General features: G+C 40.2%; 1 protein-coding gene across 1 annotated transcript in view; it reads right to left on the bottom strand.

Annotated features, from left to right (window-relative positions):
- Positions 1-23,763, bottom strand: part of LOC109881408 (inactive heparanase-2-like) — a 139,251-nt gene that overhangs the window by 36,359 nt on the left and 79,129 nt on the right. Inside the window, exons 5-7 of the mRNA XM_031804840.1 lie at positions 12,637-12,730; positions 7,890-7,996; positions 6,644-6,758 (exon numbers count right to left, since the gene is read on the bottom strand). Coding sequence (XP_031660700.1) covers positions 6,644-6,758; positions 7,890-7,996; positions 12,637-12,730 — 316 coding nt within the window. The remainder of the gene's footprint in view (positions 1-6,643; positions 6,759-7,889; positions 7,997-12,636; positions 12,731-23,763) is intronic.

The raw sequence follows: 23,763 nt of genomic DNA, 5'->3' as shown, positions 1-23,763 counted from the left end.
TTGGCCTACCGAATTCACAGTGTCTATGGAGTAAAGTTGCACTTCCTACGGCTTCCACTAGATGTCAAACCGTCTTTAGAAACTTTTTTGAGAATTCTACTATAAAAGAGGGGCTCATGAGACCTGTTTGAGTCAGTGGTTGGAACCTTATTGATGATTTATGTTTAAAACATCCTAAACATTGATTCCATACATCGTTTGACTTGTTTCTACAACCTGTAACGGAACTTTGAGTTTTTGTCTGGACGAAGTGCTCGCACCTCATGAAGATGGATTTCTGGGCTGAACACGTTAACAACAAGTGGACATAAATTATGGACTTCATGGAACTTTATGGAACAAATGAAGATCATCAAAGGTAAGTGAATATTTATAGTGTTATTTCTAACTTCTGTTGACTCCAAAATGGAGGATATTTCTCTGGCTGGATTGGGCTCTGAGCGCCGTTCTCAAATTATGCTTTTTCCGTAAAGTTTTTTAAAAATCTGACACAGCGGTTGCATTAAGGAGAAGTCTATCTTTAATTCTGTGAATAACCCTTGTATCTTTTATCAATGTTTATTTTGAGTATTTCTGCAAAATCACTGGATGTTTTGGAATCAAAACATTACTGCACATAACGCGCCAATGTAAACTGAGATGTTTGGATATAAATATGCATATTATCGGACAAAACATACATGTATTGTGTAACATGATGTCCTATGAGTGTCATCTGATGAAGATCATCAAAGGTTAGTGATTAATTTAATGTATATTTCAGCTTTTTGTGACTCCTATTGTCACGCCCTGACCTGAGTATTCTTTGTTTTCTTTATGTATTTTGGTTAGGTCAGGGTGTGACATGGGTGATGTATGAGTTTTTGTACTGTCTATGGGTTTTGTAGGTTCATGGGGTAGTTTACCATCTAGGTGTTTATGTATGTCTATGGTTGCCTAGATTGGTTCTCAATTAGAGGCAGCTGTTTATCGTTGTCTCTGATTGGGAACCATATTTAGGTAGCCATCTTCTTTGGGTATTTCGTGGGTTATTGTCTATGTGATGTTACATGTTAGCACTCTGTTTCTATAGCAGTCACGTTCGTCTGGTTAGTTTGTTTTAGTGTTTTTCGTGTTTTTTCAGTCTTTCATTAAAGCATGCATTCACACCACGCTGCGCTTTGGTCTCCTCAATACGACGATTGTGACACCTATCTTTGGCTGGAAAAATGGCAGTGTTTTTTTTTTACTTGGCGGTGATCTAACATAATCATATGTTGTGCTTTCGCTGTAAAGAATGTTTGAAATTGGACACGGTGGGTAGATTAACAAGACGTTGATCTTTCATTTGCTGTATTGGACTTGTTAATGTGTGAAAGTTACATATTTCCCAAAAAATATTTTTGAATTTCGTGCGCTGCCTTTTTAGCGGGGTTCCACTAGTGGAACGCCTGCTCTAGAAAGAATAAACAACATATTTTTCCCACGTTAATTTATACGCCATTGGTTTATGCAATAATATAATTTTTTACACTATACAGTTGAAGTCAGAAGTTTACATACACTTAGGTTGGAGTCATTAAAACTCGTTTTTTCAACCACTCCACAAATTTCTTGTTAACAAACTATAGTTTTGGCAAGTAGGTTAGGACATCTACTTTGTGCATGACACAATACATTTTTCCAACAATTGTTTAGATACAGATTATTTTACTTACAATTCACTGTATCACAATTCCAGTGGGTCAGAAGTTTCCATACCGTAAGTTGACTTAATATATATATTTTTCCTAGCTATAATATATGATTCATGTATTGTTCGGTTCGCAGTGCGTACCGAACCGTGCACTGTGGACCCTGTACCGAACGGTTCAATATGAATACACGTACCATTTCACCCCTAGTTGGAATGTTTCTAATTAGGAGAGGGGTTAACAATGTGCAGTCCGTTTTAATTAGGGGCGGGTCTGCTATCAGACACACTGCACCTTCACAAAAAACATGGCAAAAGTGTAAATGTGCACTGTCCCTGTAATAAAAAAATACAAACACTTAAACCTGCAGTAAATAGTAACACACAGCAACATAACCATTTAATCAACCAGAAAACATGAGCAAGATCTTTTCAACAGCCCTCTGTGTCTTTAAATGCTGGAGCGAGAGCGAGAGAGAGAGAGAGAGCGAGAGAGAGAGAGAGATGAAAAGGGAGGGTGAGAGCAATAAAATAATGAAAAGAGAGGCATACCAGGAGCTATAAACAGGGAGAAAAGAGGAGGAGAGCAGAGGGAGGCCCATATCAGTTTAACAGACAAACCACCCAGGAAGCAGGTTAATATACTAAGCTGAGGTCACATCCCAAACATCTTCACATGTGCTGGGCCAAAAACATGTTTTACATTTCCTGCAGGGTGAACAGGGTGACCAAATTAAGATCCTACATCCTACAAAGATATAAACGCATGCAACAATTCCAAAGATTTTACTGAGGTACAGTTCATTTAAGGAAATCAGTCAATGTCAATAAATTCATTAGGCCCTAATCTATAGATTTCAATTGACTGAGCAGGGGTGCAGCCATGGATGGGAGTTGGAGGGCATAGGCCCACCTACTTGGCAGCCAGGCCCACCTACTTGGCAGCCAGGCCCACCGACTGGGGAGCCAGGCCCAGCCAATCAGAATGAGTTTTTGCCCACAAAAGGGCTTTTTTACAGACAGAAATTCTCCTCAGTTTCATCAGCTGTCCAGCTGGCTGGTCTCAGACGATCCCGCAGGTGGAGAAGCCAGATGTGGAGGTCCCTTGTCTAGCGTGGTTAAACGTGGTCTGTGGTTGTGAGGCCAGTTGGACGTACTGCCAAATTCTCTAAATCAACTTTGGAGGCAGCTTATGGTAGAGAAATTAACATTCAATTCTCTGGCAACAACTCTGGAGGGCATTCCTGCTGTCGGCATGCAAATCGCATGCTCCCTCAAAACTTAAGACATCTGTGGCATTGTGTTTTAAAGTGGCTTTTTATTGTCCTCAGCACAAGGTGCACCTGTGTAATGATCATGCTGTTTAATCAGCTTCTTGCCACACCTGTCTGGTGGATGGATTATCTTGGCGAAGGAGACATCCTCACTAACAGGGATGTAAACAAAATTGTGCCCAAAATCTGAGAGAAAGAAGCTTTTTGTGAGTACAGAACATTTCCGGGATATTTTATTTCAGCTCATGAAACTTGGGACCAACACTTTACATGTTGCATTAATTTTTTGATCAGTGTATATCTGAGTTCTGGAAATTATTATTTTCTGTCTAGTGCCTGGACCATTTAGAAATGCTCATCTCTGTAATATATATCAGAAACAATAGACTGTTAATTTATTTTACTAGGTAAGTCAGTTAGGAACAAATTCTTATTTTCAATGACAGTCTAGGGTTATCTGCCTTGTTCAGGGGCAGAACAATATATCTTTACCTTGTCGGCTCGGGGATTCGATCTTGCAACCTTTCAGTTACTAGTCCAACGCGCTAACCACTAGGCTATCTGCCGCCTCACTGTTCACGTTGTCTACCCTGAGCAGTCACAAAAAACTGTCTGTTCTCGCCTTCACAGCAGGAAATAGACTTCCCAAGGACACCTGCAGCTCGGTAAATGTTATTAACAGGGTATTCGGAAAGTACGTTACAGCCTTACGTTACAGCCTTATTCTCAAATGGATTAAATGGCTTTTTTTCCTCATCAATCTATACACAATACCCTATAATGACAAAGCAAAAACTTTTAGCAAATTTATTAGAAATAAAACCGGATAATATTACATTTACATAAGTATTCAGACCCTTTACTCAGTACTTTGTTGAAGCACCTTTTGCAGCAATTACAGCCTTGATTCTTCTTGGGTATGATGCTACAAACTTGGCACACCTGTACTTGGGGAGTTTCTCCCATTCTTCTCTGCAGATCATCTCAAGCTCTGTCAGGTTGGATGGGGAGTGTTGCTGCACAGCTAATTTCAGGTCTCCCCAGAGATTGGGTTCAAGTCCAGGCTCTGGCTGGGCCACTCAAAGACATTCAGAGACTTGTCCCGAAGTCACTCCTGCGTTGTCTTGGCTGGACCTTGGCACCCCAGTCTGATGAACTGAGCACTCTGGAGCAGGTTTTCATCAAGGATCTCTTCATCATGCTTCACCATAGGGATGGTGCCAGGTTTCTGAAAGATGTGACGATTGCCATTCAGGCCAAAGAGTCTGGTTTCATCAGACCAGAGAATATTGTTTTTAAGGTGCCTTTTGGCAAAGTCCAAGCAGGCTGTCATGTGCCTTTTACTGAGGAGTGGCTTCCTTCTGGCCACTCTACCATAAAGGCCTGATTGGTGGAATGCTGCAGAGATGGTTGTCCTTCTGGAAGGTTCTCCCATCTCCACAGAGGAACTCTAGAGCTCTGTCAGAGTTACCATCAGTCACCTCCCAGACCAAAGGCCTTCTCCCCCGATTGCTCAGTTTGGCCAGGTGGCCAGATGTAGGAAAAGTCTTCCAAAACCTTCCATTTATGATGGAGGCCACTGTGTTCTTGGGGACCTTCAATTCTGCAGAAATGTTTTTGTACCCTTCCCCAGATCTTTGCATCGACACAATATTGTCTCGGAGCTCTACAGACAATTCCTTTGACCTCGTGGCTTGATTTTTGCTCTGACATGCACTGTCAACTGTGGGACCTTATATAGACAGGTCTGTGCCTTTCTAAATCATATCCAATCAATTGAATTTACCACAGGTGGACTCCAATCATGTTGTAGAAACATCTCAAGGATGATCAATGGAAACAGGATGCATCTGAGCTCAATTTCGAGTCTCATAGCAAAGGGTCTGAATACTTATGTAAATAAATTATTTCAAAATGTTTATAAATTTGCACAAAAAAATCTAAAAACCTTTTTTGTCTTTGTCATTATGTGTTATTGTGTGTAGATTGCTGAGGATTATTATGTATATATTTTAATAAGCCTGTAATGTAACAACACGTGGAAGAAGTCAAAGGGGTCTGAATACTTTCCGAAGGCACTGTATGTGGAGTATATCATTCCAAACAATATGTTTTAAAATGAGCTAAATCAGAAAGCGTAATTTTGAGATATTCATATTTCTATGTTTTAATGTGGAATAAATTAAATGTGAAAAAAAAAAAATCAGGATGAAGACATACACAATGTACAGTTCATAGGTCATAGTTCATAGGGTCTTACAGGAGGCATGTAAATATCTAAAAAGGGGGCTAAAATTGTCACTTTCATCATGATTTTTTTTTAAATGGTTTGTGATACAAATGTAAAAAGTATGTCGATCATCTTTCTTCCCATTTAAGTTTGTATGTGACAATTGCCAGAACAATCTGAGCTACCAAAAATATGTTCCATTGTGATTGTGATCATAGCCTGGGGGGAGCATCCTTCCCAGAAAATGTACAGAGACCAGAACGGTGTGGAAAATAATTGTCTGCTTCCTGATTATTTTCTAATGTCCATCAAGCAGGTAGCTCTGTGATATTGCAGCTGGAGGATACATGAAGACTAGAACCAGAAGGAGCTGAAGGGAGATAAATTAATGGAACGGTGTCATTGACTTCTGTAGGATGGGTTTGGTATCTGAATATCTGAGCATTGAATCGTTAGTGTGGTTGGTACTGTTGTCTAGCTTTAGAATTAACTTTGAGGTGAGGTAGAATCAGAATAAGTGTTTAAAAATGCTTTTTTAAAGTGTATAATTCATTGTAAAATTGTGTTGAAAGCCACTGCCAAGACTGGCAGGTCTACACAGTTAATGTTTCATGCTGTGCACCAGGTACAGACACCAGTATTGGTCCCAGGTTGAAAAAAATCTGAATGATTCTTAATGATATATTATTTATATCCTCTAGCTTTGGAGCATTGAATAGAGACGTCTCCCTAATATACACCACCCATCCCTGCAGCAGATAAATGTAGTAAGATGTTCTCCACATCTTCTTTAGGCATCCACCAGTTGTTGATAAATCATTTTTATGAACTTGCCGCCGCAGTAGCATTGTATCACTGACTCTGTTTGGATCAAAGAGTCTTGGATGTCATCATCTCTGGCAAACCCCCTCAAAAAGTTAACACTCCTTCAGTCCTGGTTCTGGTGACCCACAGGGTGTGCAGGCTTTTTTTCCATCCCAGCACTAAAACCCCTTATTCAACTAATCAACTTATCATCTAGCCAATGATTAGTTGTGTATAAAGCTTGCCCTGAGCATAGTCCTGTACCCCTGATCCTGCGTGGTACAATCCCAACCGCAGAAGGCAGTGGTGAGAGCCAGGACTGGACTATGCCATTGCAGACCGTGCAGGAGGGGGGACGGGGACAGGGGTAGCAGCCTTTTGTGTATCTACAGCGCAGGTTGTGCAGATCTGTCACCAGCCCAGCGCTGCACACAGAGGGGAACACGGGAGAAAGAACGCTCGAGAAAGAACGCAAGGTGTCACAGAGGACTGAGATGAGCCTACAGTAGCTACCCAAAGCCACACTGAAGACCGGGCGAAGAGTAACTAACCAGAGTGGCAATACCTCCAATGGACTTTCCCTTGCTATACAGTGAGAATATAAAGGAAGGATTTGTCCTGCGCTGCTTGACGATGATAAGGAGAGCAGAGTGTGAGACTAACCGGCAGTGGGTTGAAGTGCTGGTCTACGAGGTGTGTGTATCCATAGTCGAAGAACGAGTGTCTCAGGACCACGTCAATCCCATGCATCGCTGCCACGCCCAGAGTGTTCAGCCACCTGAAACACACACACACACAGACACACACACACAAACACACACACCCCAGTGGCGGTCAGTGGTGTTATGATGAGGGAGTACCATTTTTATTTTTCATGAGCTTTGTCTTATTTCTATTACAGCATGTTGGATGACTGTCATTCTTATTCCATTCACCCAGTTCAATGTAACAGTGATAGGATTAGTCTACTACATGATACTGTTATTTTCCCTATACCCATCATGAGGTTGCTACAACCTAGCCTATGAAGGAAAGTTTACAAAGTAACCTTACGTGCCCACAGGTCGAGTGAAACATTTGAGATGACAGACAGTAACACATGGACAGACAGTGGCATTTTCAAAATCGCCTTGCACACTCTTGCTGCATCTAGCTTATTTAGGGTGTAATCACTAGTCCAACAGTTGCAAATAAGAGTTCCTATTGGACAAATTAATGTATTTTTATACCCGTTTCGTTTGTTTACGTTTAATTAAGAAATTTTTTCAACAAAATCAGCGGAATGAATACACCTCTGATCATGCATAAACACAGTTCACTTTAATAGCAGTCACGTTGTATTCCTTCTTGCATCTATGCACTCTCTTCCTCTCACCTTTTCCCTTTGCTTTTGAACTTCAATGAACAACACATCAGCTGTACGTGACCAGGCAAAAATGCTTTGATCCTTTGATTGGGTGGACAACATGTCAGTTCATGCTGCAAGGAGGTCTGATATGTTGGAGGACATCCTCCGGAAAATGTCATAATTACTATGGAAGTCTATGGAAGGGGGTGAGAATCAAGAGCCTCCTAGGTTTTGTATTGAAGTCAACGTACCAAGAGGAGGATGGACACTAGCTGTCCTCCAGCTACACCAAAACAGTGTGTTTTAATCAATTATTTGGTGACATGTGAATATATTTAGAATAGTTTTATCTAAAAATGATGACTTTTTCAATGTTTTACAATGTTTATTTTTACGAAATTCAATGGTTCTGCCCTTCCTCCTCTGAAGATGCCTCCACTGACACACAAACACAAATACACAAACACACAAAAGTGAGAATAATGCCAGAGTGAGATGATACTTTGATTGATGTATAGATTTTTTGATTGATTCATTTATAGATAGATTGATTGTGCTTACAGAAAGCCAGCAGCGTAGGTATCAGAGAGGTTGTTGGTTCCTCCAGCCCACGCCGGACCCACTCCACCCAACCACACCTTCTTACCAGGAGCATGGCTATTCACTACCTGAGAGACACAGAGATAGTGAGAAAGAGAGTGTGTGAGAGAGGGGAGAGAGAGAGAGAGAGAGAGAGAGAGAGAGGGGAAAGAGAGGGGGACAGAGGAAAGAGAGTGAGAGAGGGGGAGCCGGAGAAAAGAGAGAGAGATGGAAAGAAAGGGGGAAACAACAGAAAAACAGTGATGAGATCAAAGAAAGAGAGAAAAAAAAATGAGGAATGAGAATCTCCTTTGTTCAATGACAGCAACATGAGGTCAGAACATTTCATTTAGTAAAAAAAAGAAAACGAATAGAACCTCTGAACTGAGCTGAACTGGACAGTCGATCTCATCCAACTAGTCCCATCCTGCTGGCCCGCAGCCAGATACAGCAGCTAATCCTGGTAAATGGATATCTGTCCCGAGGACCTGTTCTCTCTGCTCTAAACAGCTTCCAGAAAATCTCTCTCTGTTCTAGCATGTCTGCAAACCATTACTACTGGCAGCAAATGGACACACACGCACACACACACAAGCACGTACACCACAAGCATGCTCACACACGTTTACATACATGCTCACACACATATAGCAAATGCATACTCCATATAACATATACATACCCTATATAGCATATACATACTCTATATAACATATACATACTCTATAAAACATATACATACTCTATATAACATATACACACTATATAACATATACATACTCTATATAACATATACATATATACATACTCTATATAACATATACATATATACATACTCTATATAACATATACATACTCTATATAACATATACACACTATATAACATATACATACTCTATATAAATATACATACTCTATATAACATATACATACTCTACATAACGTATACATACATACATACTCTATATAACATATACCTACTCTATATAACATATACATACTCTATATAACATAGACATACTCTATATAACATATGCATACTCTATATAACATATACATATATACATACTCTATATAACACATACATACTCTATATAAATATACATACTCTATATAACACATACATACTCTATATAAATATACATACTCTATATAACATAGACATACTCTACATAACATATACATACTCTACATAACATATACATACTCTATATAACACATACATACTCTATATAAATATACATACTCTATATAACATAGACATACTCTATATAACATATACATATATACATACTCTATATAACATATACATATATACATACTCTATATAACATATACATATATACATACTCTATATAACACATACATACTCTATATAAATATACATACTCTATATAACATAGACATACTCTACATAACATATACATACTCTACATAACATATACATACTCTACATAACATATACATACTCTACATAACATATACATACTCTATATAACATAGACATACTCTAGATAACATAGACATACTCTACATAACATATACATACTCTACATAACATATACATATATACATACTCTATATAACATATACATATATACATACTCTATATAACATATACATACTCTATATAACATATACATACTCTATATAACATATACATACTCTATAAAACATATACATACTCTATATAACATATACATATATACATACTCTATATAACATATACATATATACATACTCTATATAACATATACATACTCTATATAACATATACATATATACATACTCTATAAAACATATACATACTCTATATAAAATATACATCCTCTATTTAACATATACATACTCTATATAACATATACACACTATATAACATATACATACTCTATAAAACATATACATACTCTATATAACATATACATACTCTATTTAACATATACATACTCTATATAACATATACACACTATATAACATATACATACTCTATATAACATATACATACTCTATAAAACATATACATACTCTACATAACATATACATACTCTACATAACATATACATACTCTACATAACATATACATACTCTACATAACATATACATATATACATACTCTATATAACATATACATACTCTATATAACATATACATACTCTATATAACATATACATACTCTATATAACATATACATACTCTATTTAACATAGACATATATACATACTCTATACAACATATACATACTCTATATAACATATACATATATACATACTCTATATAACACATACATACTCTATATAAATATACATACTCTATATAACATATACATACTCTACATAACATATACATACTCTATATAACATATACATACTCTCTATAACATATACATACTCTATATAACATATACATACTCTATATAACATATACATATATACATAGTCTCTATAACATATACATACTCTACATAACATATACATACTCTATATAACATATACATATATACATAGTCTCTATAACATATACATACTCTATATAACATATACATACTCTACATAACATATACATACTCTATATAACATATACATATATACATAGTCTCTATAACATATACATACTCTACATAACATATACTATAACATACATTATAGTGTGTTTCTATTTTTCGTGTTTTTTTATTTGATCTGACCTAGTATTTATTCAGTGCTCTTCCTTATTCTATTCTGGATGATCTATTTCATTAACCTTTGATGCACGTACGCACACACTCACACACAATAGGGGGCACACATCATTCGATTGTTTTAATGGGCTTTGGGGGGTCCTTCCCTCTCTTTTACAATGGAGAAGAGTTGGGTATTTTCTACCAGCTCAGAGACTGTGACTAGATCTTCTCAGGGCTAGGCCCTTTTTTCTCCACTTCCCGTCTGAATGACGTGCCCAAAGTAAACTGTGGTAGCTCAGGCCCTGAAGCCAGGATATGCATATAATTGGTACCATTGGAAAGAAAACATTTTGAAGTTTCTAGAAACGTTAAAATAATGTCGGATAATATAACACAATAGATATGGTAGGAGAAATTCCAAAGAAAAACCAACCAGATTTTTTTGTTGTTGTTGAGGAATCCTCTTAGAAATGCAAGAGAAATGTCATATTGACAATTAGCTCCCTGGATGTAATTCATATGGCTTCCACATGGTGTAATCAGTCTATGTTCAAGGTTTCAGGCTTGTAACTTCGAAAACAAATAAGAAATATCAGTTTTAGTAGAGGGGCACTGTCTTGGAAATTCGTGTTTGCGCGCGCCATGAAGACATGCGCACCGGCTAAAATCGGTTTCCAAATGAACATACTTCTTTCAGAAATAAATATTATAGTCTGATTACATTTAAGGGTATCTGAGGAGTAAATAGAAATGTATTTTGACTTGTTGAAACAAAGTTTAGGGGTAGATTTTCGGATCCAAGTTGAACGAGTGGATTACTCAAATCGATGGATTTTATCTAACAAATCAACACTACATGTTATAGCTGGGGCCCTTTGGATGACAAATCAGAGGAGGATTTTCAAAAAGTAAGTGAATATTTAATCGTTATATGTGAATGTATGAAACCTGTGCCGTTGGACACCTGGCCCTAAGAAGTTTTAATTAATTGTGAGCACGACCGTCCCACCCTACAGAGACAGACAGACAGACAGCACGACGGTCCCACCCTACAGAGACAGACAGACAGACAGACCGTCCCACCCTACAGAGACAGACAGACAGACCGTCCCACCCTACAGAGACAGACAGACAGACAGACAACACGACCGTCCCACCCTACAGAGACAGACAGACAGACAGACCGTCCCACCCTACAGAGACAGACAGACAGACAGACAGACAACACGACCGTCCCACCCTACAGAGACAGACTGACAGACCGTCCCACCCTACAGAGACAGACAGCACGACGGTCCCACCCTACAGAGACAGACAGACAGACAGCACGACTGTCCCACCCTACAGAGACAGACAGACAGACAGACCGTCCCACCCTACAGAGACAGACAGACAGACAGCACGACCGTCCCACCCTACAGAGACAGACAGACAGACAACACGACCGTCCCACCCTACAGAGACAGACAGACAGACAGATCGTCCCACCCTACAGAGACAGACAGACAGACAGACAGACCGTCCCACCCCCAGAGACAGACAGACAGCACGACCGTCCCACCCTACAGAGACAGACAGACAGACAGCACGACTGTCCCACCCTACAGAGACAGACAGACAGACAGACAGACAGACAGACAGACAACACGACCGTCCCACCCTACAGAGACAGACTGACAGACCGTCCCACCCTACAGAGACAGACAGACAGACAGACCGTCCCACCCTACAGAGACAGACAGACAGACAGACTGTCCCATCCTACAAAGACAGACAGACAGACAGCACAACCATCCCGCCCTACAGAGAAAGACAGACAGACAGGTTCTTATGGCCTTTTTTTTCTCTCTGAGGGAAGTTACTGCTCTAGAACTGACAGTTGAGACCCATAGAACGGTGTCCTTACAGAGGTAAGGCCTATGGAGGGAGGTATCAGGCAACAGGGGAGCAGGGGAGAAGCAGGGCAGGTGATTGGCGGAGGCACGTGTAACAGAGGTGATTTGTTGAACCACTCTTACATGATGAGTGACATTGCCTGAGACCTTGTTTCAACCCTTGCCTTTCTCTCACCTTGAGTACTTTAGTGATCTGTTCAGTCAGGGTGTCCAGCAGGCGAGTCTTCAGAAAGTCCTCTACTTTGGTCACTCTGCTATCCATGTAGTAACTACAGACACAACCAAAACAAACACATACAGAATACAGGTGACTTCTGATAAATGCGCAGGGCGTCTTTTGTGACATCATGGTTAGGTTGTATACATTATATTTTTTTCATCTGATGCTAAATGCCCTCACTACATTACTACACTTTGCACATTAAACAGAGTTTACACTTATCAGAAAGTATATTCACCTCATTCTCACAATTCTCACAATTATTTAATATTAACATTTAACATTTACTATGTTAGTAAGCTATGTAGATAGTTATTCCCACAAATTATATAGACTTTTTTAATGATTCCTAAGATAATTTATAACACCCCCCAGCTGAATTAAAAATGTTTTGCCTGATTTGCGTCTCAATCCACCGCATCAGCCTTCAGATGTGGCCAGACTGTGTTTGTCAGACCATTAGACATCCTGAAAATCAGTCTCCTCACAAAATGTCTGAAGCCTTACAAGACTCATCTGAAGGTATCTCTGTGCCAGTTTAAAAAACAAATGGAAGAATATGGAAGTATATGGAAGTATATGGAAGTATATGAAGTATATGGAAGTATATGGAAGTATATGGAAGTATATGAAGTATATGGAAGTATATGGAAGTATATGGAAGTATATGGAAGTATATGAAGTATATGGAAGTATATGGAAGTATATGAAGTATATGGAAGTATATGGAAGTAGTTTAGTGGGAATAAAAAAGGGTTACATTTGGTATAATAAATAACATCATAATGTCCTGATCTTTCTTCTATCTCTCAGATAGAGGACAGACACTTTAAAACAAACTTCCTTTTGATGTATGTTTGATGTATGTCTGTTATTCAGTGTGTTTCTATGGGCTAATAGCAATAAAGACAAATACAATGTTTCATCAAATATATTTTGAATATATTTCTTGGATACCTAAACGGGTCCTAAAGTTCTAAATCAAATAGCTAACGGATCCTTGGCTATTTGAGAAGGCCGTGTCTTTAGTAAGTGAACGGATTATCTCCGTGTGTATTGTTCCCACCGTGAAGCATGGAGGAGGAGGTGTGATGGTGTGGGGGTGCTTTGCTGGTGACACTGTCAGTGATTTATTTAGAATTCAAGGCACACTTAACCAGCGCATGGCCACCACAGCATTCTGCAGCGACATGCCATCCCATCTGATTTGCTCTTAGTGGGACTATAATTTGTTTTTCAATAGAAAAATGACCAAAAACACACCTCCAGGCTGTGCAAGAAGGAGAGTGATTGTGGTGCATCAGCTGACCTGGCCTCCACAATCACTCAACCTCAACCCAATTGAGATGGTTTGGGATGAGTTGGACTGCAGAGTGAAAGAAAAGCAGCCATTAAGTGCTCAGCATATGAGGGAACTCCTTCAAGACTGTTGGAAAAGCATTCCTCGTGAAGCTGGTTGAAAGAATGCCAAGAGTGTGCAAAGCTGTCAGGGTGGCTACTATGAAGAATTTATAATCTAAAAATACATTTTGATATTTGGAGTTTTTTGGTTACTACAGTGCATGATTCCATGTGTGTTATTTCATAGTTTTGATGTCTTCACTATTATTCTACAGTGTAGAAAATAGTAAAAATAAAGACATACCCTTGAATGAGTTGGTGTGTCCAAACTTTTGACTGGTACTGTAAATACTTCAAACAATTCCATGTAGCTTAGTAGAATCCTCCCCTCCTCCTGAGACAGGGCTTAGAGACTTATGTTAATGATGTACTAAGTACCTGAGGTACTAAAAAAATCCACAGGCGCTAATTTCCTTGATCCCTTTTTACTGCAGTTCCCTGCCCTCTTGATTGTAGAACCTTTCACATACATTTTTCATTTTCTAAACAATTGCTTCTGGTGCTATCTCTAAGATCTGGAAGGCGATGGATGTCCTCCCCCTTCGCAAAGGCGGGGATCCTTCTGACCTAGATAAACTGACCTAGAACTGACTTATATAACTTTATGACTTCATGATCATAGGAATCACCGTGCTGACATATTTATAGATCCAAGGCCTTTGATGCTTTCGACCATCCCTTATTCCTTCAAAGGTTGTCTGAAATGGGCATCGACCAGGCGTGTTGCACGTGGTTTGGGAACTACTGTATCTGTCAAACAGGACACAATGTGTGCTTTCTGATGGTGTCAAGTTATTTCAATATTACTAAAGCAGCGAATGGGGTGTCGCTCTACCTCTTCCGTCTCTGGCTTCAGTTTTTTGCCGAAGCCTACACATGTCTGCCTACACATGGCTGCCTACACATGTCTGCCTACACATGGCTACCTACACATGGCTAACTACACATGGCTGCCTACACATGGCTGCCTACACATGGCTGCCTACACATGTCTGCCTACACATGGCTGCCTACACATGTCTGCCTACACATGGCTGCCTACACATGGCTGCCTACACATGTCTGCCTACACATGTCTGCCTACACATGGCTGCCTACACATGGCTGCCTACACATGTCTGCCTACACATGTCTGCCTGCACATGGCTGCCTACACATGTCTGCCTACACATGTCTGCCTACACATGTCTGCCTACACATGGCTGCCTACACATGTCTGCCTACACATGGCTGCCTACACATGTCTGCCTACACATGGCTGCCTACACATGTCTGCCTACACATGGCTGCCTACACATGGCTGCCTACACATGGCTGCCTACACATGGCTGCCTACACATGGCTAACTACACATGGCTGCCTACACATGTCTGCCTACACATGGCTGCCTACACATGTCTGCCTACACATGGCTGCCTACACATGTCTGCCTACACATGGCTGCCTACACATGGCTGCCTACACATGGCTGCCTACACATGGCTAACTACACATGGCTGCCTACACATGGCTGCCTACACATGGCTGCCTACACATGGCTAACTACACATGGCTGCCTACACATGGCTGCCTACACATGGCTGCCTACACATGGCTGCCTACATATGGCTAACTACACATGGCTGCCTACACATGTCTGCCTACACATGGCTGCCTACACATGTCTGCCTACACATGGCTGCCTACACATGTCTGCCTACACATGTCTGCCTACACATGGCTGCCTACACATGGCTACCTACACATGGCTGCCTACACATGGCTAACTACACATGGCTGCCTACACATGTCTGCCTACACATGTCTGCCTACACATGTCTGCCTACACATGGCTGCCTACACATGGCTGCCTACACATGGCTAACTACACATGGCTGCCTACACATGGCTGCCTACACATGGCTGCCTACATATGGCTAACTACACATGGCTGCCTACACATGGCTGCCTGAGCCATGGAGCAAATAAAATAGGGGGTGTAAACTAATGTAAACATAATCCATTGGATAATTTGTCAAATTTGGATGTTTTTTTTAGCTCGTCTGCATTATAATTATATATGGCTATTTTATAAATGTTCAAATTGCGTGATGTGATTGCATTTTAGAAACCCACTCCCTCTGTCGCCACAAGATTAATGGTTTTGACCACTAACCTTTTATGCAAATTGCATTGCCCGGTTCCCCGGGTGTGCAGGGTTTGCTTATTTTTTACCATTCCATTGACCTAAAGAATAATCTCCAGCCACCCGGGGCACCGGGCCATGCAACACAAACTGGCCCATTGCTTTAATATGTAGGCTCCATATTACTGGAGCTTATATTCTTTATATTTCTATGGTGGTTTCACGGACGCAGTTTAGATAATGCATTAATATATAGCTGTGCAGTTTAGATAATGCATTAATATATAGCTGTGCAGTTTAGATAATGCATTAATATATAGCTGTGCAGTTTAGATAATGCATTCATGTATAGCTGTGCAGTTTAGATAATGCATTCATGTATAGCTGTGCAGTTTAGATAATGCATTAATGTATAGCTGTGCAGTTTAGATAATACATTAATATATAGCTGTGCAGTTTAGATAATGCATTAATGTATAGCTGTGCAGTTTAGATAATGCATTAATATACAGCTGTGCAGTTTAGATAATGCATTAATGTATAGCTGTGCAGTTTGGATAATGCATTAATATATAGCTGTGCAGCCTAGATAATGCAGTAATGTATAACTGTGCAGTTTAGATAATGCATGAATATATTGCTGTGCAGTTTCAATACATTAATATATACAGTTGAAGTCTAAAGTTTACATACACCTTAGCCAAATACATTTAAACTCAGTTTTTCCACAATTCCTGACATTTAATCCAGTAAAAATTCCCTGTTTTAGGTCAGTTAGGATCACCACTTCATGTTAAGAATGTGAATTGTGAGAATAATAGTAGACAGAATTATTTATTTCAGCTTTTATTTCTTTCATCACATTCCCAGTGGGTCAGAAGTTTACATACACTCAATTAGTATTTGCTAGCATTGCCTTTAAATTGTTTAACCTCACGTCAAACATTTCTGGTGGCCTTCCACAAGCTTTCCACAATAAGTTGGGTGAATTTTGGCCCATTCCTCCTGACAGAGCTGGTGTAACTGAGTCAGGTCTGTAGGCCTCGCACTCGCACACACTTCTTCAGTTCTGCCCACAAATTTTCATTAGGATTGAGGTCAGAGCTTTGTGATGGCCACTCCAATACCTTGACTTGTTGACTTGTTGTCCTTAAGCCATTTTGCCACAACTTTGGAAGTATGCTTGGTGTCATTGTCCATTTGGAAGACCCATTTGCGAACAAGCTTTAACTTCCTGACTGATTTCTTGAGATGTTGCTTCAATATATCCTCATAATTTTCCATCCTCACGATGCCATCTATTTTGTGAAGTGCAACAGTCCCTCCTGCAGCAAAGCACCCCCACAACATGATGCTGCCACCGCCGTGCTTCACGGTTGGGATGGTGTTCTTCGGCTTGGAAGCGTCCCCCATTTTTCCTCCAAACATAACGATGGTTATGGTCATTAAACAGTTCTATTATTGTTTCATCAGACCAGAGGATATTTCTCCAAAAAGTACGACCTTTGTCCCGAGAAGTGGCTTCTTCCTTGCTGAGCGGCCTTTCAGGTTATGTCGATATAAAACTAGTTTTACTGTGGATATAGATACTTTTGTACCTGTTTTCTCCAGCATCTTCACAAGGTCCTTTTCTGTTGTTCTGGGATTGATTTGCACTTTTCGCACCAAAGTACATTCATCTCTAGGAGACAGAAGGTGTCTCCTTTCTGAGCGGTATGACGGCTGCATGGTCCCTGGTGTTTATACTTGTGTACTATTGGTTGTACAGATGAACATGGTACCTTCAGGCATTTGGAAATTGCTGCCAAGGATGAACCAGACTTGTGGAGGTCTACAATTTTTTGGCTGATTTCTTTTGATTTTCCCATGATGTCAAGCAAAGAGACACTGAGTTTGAAGGTAGACCTTGAAATACATCCACAGGTACACCTCCAATTGACTCAAATTATGTCAATTAGCCTATCAGAAGCTTCTAAAGCCATGACATAATTTTCTGGAATTTTCCAAGCTATTTAAAGGCACAGTCAACTTAGTGTATGTAAGCTTTTGACCCACTGGAATTGTGATACAGTGAATTATAAGTGAAATAATCTGTCTGTAAAACAAATTACTTGTGTCATGCACAAAGTAGATATCCTAACCCGCTTGCCAAAACTATAGTTTGTTAACAAGACATTTGTGGACTGGTTGAAAAACCAAAGTGTATGTAAACTTCCGACTTCAACTGTATCTGTGCAGTGTAGATAATGATTTGATAGCTAGCTAGCTAGCTGAGATGATAACAGCTATTTAATCATGCGAATGTGCATGTCCAAATATTAATGGGTTAGGGTTATCCGACAGTTTCACCGGAATTATCAAATGGCAAGAGTCAGATAAATGTCAACCCTCAACATCAACAGCTTGTATAGGCACTGTTTAGCTGAGACTCATCTCTTGACAGGTGGGCTGGTAGTCTTTTTATTTATTTCACATGACTTGTCAACTGGAATGGTGCTAACATAACTTTCATTAGCTATAGTGCTGAGCGATTAGTGCTTTTTGAAGTCTGTTCGGTTTTAAAAACATGAAATGCATTATGAAATAATTAAATTACAAATATTTTAAAGGAAATTCCAAAGCCCAAAATAATAAACATGAAATTGTCAAAACAAATATTCCATTATGTCAGGTCCACATTGGGGAGACACCAATAGAAAAACAGGAAATGACTGAGAAATAATCAAACATTTCAGTTTTTCATGAATTAAAGTGATCATCTCATCTCTGTTCAGGCAGTAGCAGTCAGCCAGACAGTTGTCTATGTGCTCCCCTTACTGTACTGTTTTTAGTCATGCACTGTCTCTCTCGGCGTTGTGTCGTGTAGCCTACATTCCTCTCTCATGCGGTCTATGTGTGAATCTAACCTAATGTAATAGGCATATTATGCCTCATTCACATTAACCATAAGCACTCCGTTACCTTGCGCCGGATCCAATCCAAAATCGAATCAAATCAAATGTTATTTGTCACATGCGCCAAATCCATCAGGTGCAGGTAGACCTTACAGGGAAATTCCCAATTGAATGAAGACCGTCCACAACGAAAGGGAAACACAATGCCCCCTTGTGGTTGAAGGCATTGTGAGACGATCCCCACATACTTTGAATTTTTCCAATCTCTGCGTCTTCTTCAATCTGGCCAGAGTCCGTTGAAGAAAAGGAAGTTACCAAACCACAGAAGTTTATAAAAATATGTGGTTTTCAACGATAGATTTATAGGATAGCTAGCAACTCGTAAACAATTATCCATTCGTATAACTGAGGATTATTTTAATAACATGTTAAAAATAATACACATTGGCTGTTAAACCAATCATACTTATTATAGCTCCCGTTTTAGTTTATTGTGGTGGTAATGACGTTTGTTTTGATGATAATTATTAGGTGGAGGTTGCTAGCTACGGTATAGCCTAGCTTTTAGCTAGCTGCTTTGTAAGATAGCTGACTTGCTAGAAAGTTATAGAAACAAGTTGAGAAAAATTTAACTAAACAACTGAAACAATATATTTCTCCTGTCTTGAATGAAAATGACATATTTTGCAATCTCCCAAAATAAATATGATCATGTGACGAAAGACTAGGAACCTAAAGGAAAATTTCCGCACTAGGAATGGAATGACTTGATGTGAGCCAATCTGGCATCCCAACAGTCTGCATTCCATTGACCTCTTTAACTCATCTATGGGGAAGCAAAGAACCTCTTTAACTCATCTATGGGGAAGCGAAGAACCTCTTTAACTCATCTATGGGGACAAGCGAAGAACCTCTTTAACTCATCTATGGGGAAGTGAAGAACCTCTTTAACTCATCTATGGGGAAGCGAAGATCCTCTTTAACTCATCTATGGGGAAGCGAAAAACCTCTTTAACTCATCTATGGGGAAGTGAAGAACCTCTTTAACCCATCTATGGGGAAGTGAAGAACCTCTAACTCATCTATGGGGAATCGAAGAGCCTCTTTAACTCATCTATGGGGACAAGTGAAGAACCTCTTTAACTCATCTATGGGGATGTGAAGAACCTCTTTAACTCATCTATGGGGAAGTGAAGAACCTCTTTAACTCATCTATGGGGAAGTGAAGGATTCTCTTTAACTCATCTATGGGGAAGTGAAGAATCTCTTTAACTCATCTATGGGGAAGTGAAGAACCTATTTAACTCATCTATGGGGAAGTGAAGAACCTCATTAACTCATCTATGGGGAAGTGAAGAACCTCTAACTCATCTATGGGGAAGTGAAGAACCTCTTTAACTCATCTATGGGGAAGTGAAGAACATCTTTAACTCATCTATGGGGAAGTGAAGAACCTCTAACTCATCTATGGGGAAGTGAATAACCTCTTTAACTCATCTATGGGGAAGTCAATAACCTCTTTAACTCATCTATGGGGAAGTGAAGAACCTCTAATTTATCTATGGGGAAGTGAAGAACCTCTTTAACTCATCTATGGGGAAGCGAAGAACCTCTTTAACTCATCTATGGGGAAGCGAAGAACCCTCCTGGAACCCTTTTTTCTAAGAGTGTAGCGGACATTGGTAGTAACTGGGACATTTTTGTAACGCTTTATTAATTCATCCACAATATACTGTATTTCCAGATGCTGTTTGAGCCTTGAAAAAGAGAATGCTCTCTAACACTGAACTAACTTCCCAGCTAAACCATCTCTGGTTTCCACTACATTCTCACAATGTTGCTACTGACATGGTGAGAAAGTAAAAATGGCACCTTCTCAAAATCTCATGACATGGCTATAATGAAGGGACGGCAGAGAGGGGTGGTTAGAGCGTTGGGCCAGTTACCGAAAGGTTGCTAGATAGAATCCCTGACCTGACAAGGTAAAAATCTGTGGTTCAACCCCTGAACAAGGCAGTTAACCCACTGTTCCCCGGTAGGCCGTCATTCTAAATAAGAATTTGTTCATAACTGATTTGACTAGTGAAATAAAGGTTAAATATGAAGCAATAACCCCCGATGAGGTGTTACACCATGCCTAAGGGCTGTTCTTATGCACAGTTCAAAGCGGACTGCCTGCCTGGATACACCCATTAGCAGTGGTATATTGGCCACATACCACAAACCCTATTATAAAATGCTTACCAACATACATATAGGAATAAACAAGTCCTTTTACCTTATACCCGTGGTATATTGTCTGATATACACAGGGCTGGAATGCTGTTTCAGCCAATCAGCATCCAGGACCCAAATGACCCAGTTTATAATGGCGGCTATAATGATTAGAAAGGTTTTTCAAGGTGAACTTACATCAGAGTTTAAAGATACAGGTTTTGGGCCTTTCCTGAGACCGAGCTATCTCGGTTGTTTCCTCAGCCATGTTTCATCCTCACTAAATACCCTTTACAGCCGAACCCCTCTCTCTGCTGGCCCAACAATGGGCTTCCTGGCCTCAGATGTACCATGTCTTGTTGATGTACAGTTGAAATGTTTTAGAATACAATCAATACATTTCCTTAAACATCCCGTGTGTGCTTATTCTTTTACCATTAATGTATTCTAAAAAATAGTTAAACAATTCTGGTTACTTCTGGGATGTCTCCTAACGGCATATCCATGTTTTTTCTCTCTCCCCCTCTCTCTCCCCCTCTTTCTCTCCCCTGGCTCTCTCTCACTCTCCCCCACTCTCTCTCCCCCTATTTCTCTCCCCCTCTTTCTCTCCCCCTCTTTCTCTCCCCTGGCTCTCTCTCCCCTGGCTCTCTCTCCCCTGGCTCTCTCTCCCCTGGCTCTCTCTCCCCTGGCTCTCTCTCCCCCTCTCTCTCTCCCCTCTCTCTCCCTCCCCCTCTCTCTCTCTTTCTCCCCCCTTGCTCTCCCCCATCTCTCTCACTTTTTCTCCTCCCCCCTATCCACCCCCTCCCCCCCTCTCTGTCTCCCCTGTACACTGGTTCTCTCTCTGACGTGCCGGTCTCAGAGCAGTAGAGCAGAGTAGGATTTATGCAGAGGAATAGTTGAGATGTAGATAAATACCAGATTTGAGGTTTAAGATGTCAGAGAGAAGATAAAGAAAGTTACAAGATAAGAAGGGAGGGAGGGAGGGAGAACAAAGAGACAGAAAATGAGGCAAGTGAGAGAGATAAAGAAGGAGAGAGAAAGGGAGACAAGATACAAAGAGTGTGCTCGTGTGTGTGTGTGTGTATGATCATGCCGGGCATGTGCTTGTGAGGATCTTAGCTCTACCACTGAATAAAACGTGTCCCTTCAGGGAAATGGGCCCCCGTGATTTACGAGTCCAGTGAGACAGCAACGCTAATCTCCATCACCCTCCTTCTCTTTCTTTCCTCTCGCAGCTCTCTGTTATCTCCATTTAGCTGTAAATAACCTCATTCCCCCTGCTGAGTGTCCAGTCTTCTATACAATCTTTATGCTCCTATTAATAGAGCAATACTCCCATTCAGACAGAACATAACCACACTGTGAGGATGAAGACTAAACACAACCACACTGTGAGGATGAAGACTAAACACAACCACACTATGAGGATGAAGACAAAACACAAACACACTGTGAGGATGAAGACTAAATACAACCACACTATGAGGATGAAGACAAAACACAACCACACTGTGAGGATGAAGACTAAATACAACCACACTATGAGGATGAAGACAAAACACAAACACACTGTGAGGATGAAGACAAAACACAACCACACTGTGAGGATGAAGCCTAAACACAACCACACTATGAGGATGAAGACAAAACACAAACACACTGTAAGGATGAAGACAAAACACAACCACACTGTGAGGATGAAGACTAAACACAACCACACTATGAGGATGAAGACAAAACACAAACACACTATGAGGATGAAGACAAAACACAAACACACTGTAAGGATGAAGACAAAACACAAACACACTATGAGGATGAAGACAAAACACAAACACACTGTAAGGATGAAGACAGAACAGTACTGGAGGAACAGGAGAAAGAGAATATTGAACATGTACCGTAGAGAGGAGTAAGTTAGCATACATTTGGGAAGGTAGGTCTGTATAGGTGTGTGTGTGTGTGTGTGTGTGTGTGTGTGTGTGTGTGTGTGTGTGTGTGTGTGTGTGTGTGTGTGTGTGTGTGTGTGTGTGTGTGTGTGTGTGTGTGTGTGTGTGTGTGTGTGTGTGTGTGTGTGTGTGTGTGTGTGTGTGTGTGTGTAAGAGGTGTGGATGATTAGTGTTATATCTCTAACCTGAGCTCCCCCACAGAGCCAGACAGAGGAAGATAACAGGTGTGGTGAACTATCTGGTCACAGATAGGATTTGGCGTATGGTTTGGTGTACCACGTGTTCTGTGTTCTTTACATGTAGCATGTTGTTACATGCTAAATTACTCCAATGTGTAAACTGTATCAAATATGCATAATCTAATAGGAGGCACTGCTGTTATGGATGGATTGGTGCACCTTTATCTCTTTAGAGAAACACAAGACAAAATCCCTTCAGCATCTAAAACAAGTCTTCAAGTCTTAGCCATCAAGCAAGCCTATTGTCGTTCAGGGTGGCA

This window comes from Oncorhynchus kisutch, linkage group LG25 (assembly GCF_002021735.2).
Source record: "Oncorhynchus kisutch isolate 150728-3 linkage group LG25, Okis_V2, whole genome shotgun sequence".
NCBI lineage: Eukaryota > Metazoa > Chordata > Actinopteri > Salmoniformes > Salmonidae > Oncorhynchus > Oncorhynchus kisutch.
This window is presented reverse-complemented; position numbering and strand designations above follow the sequence as displayed.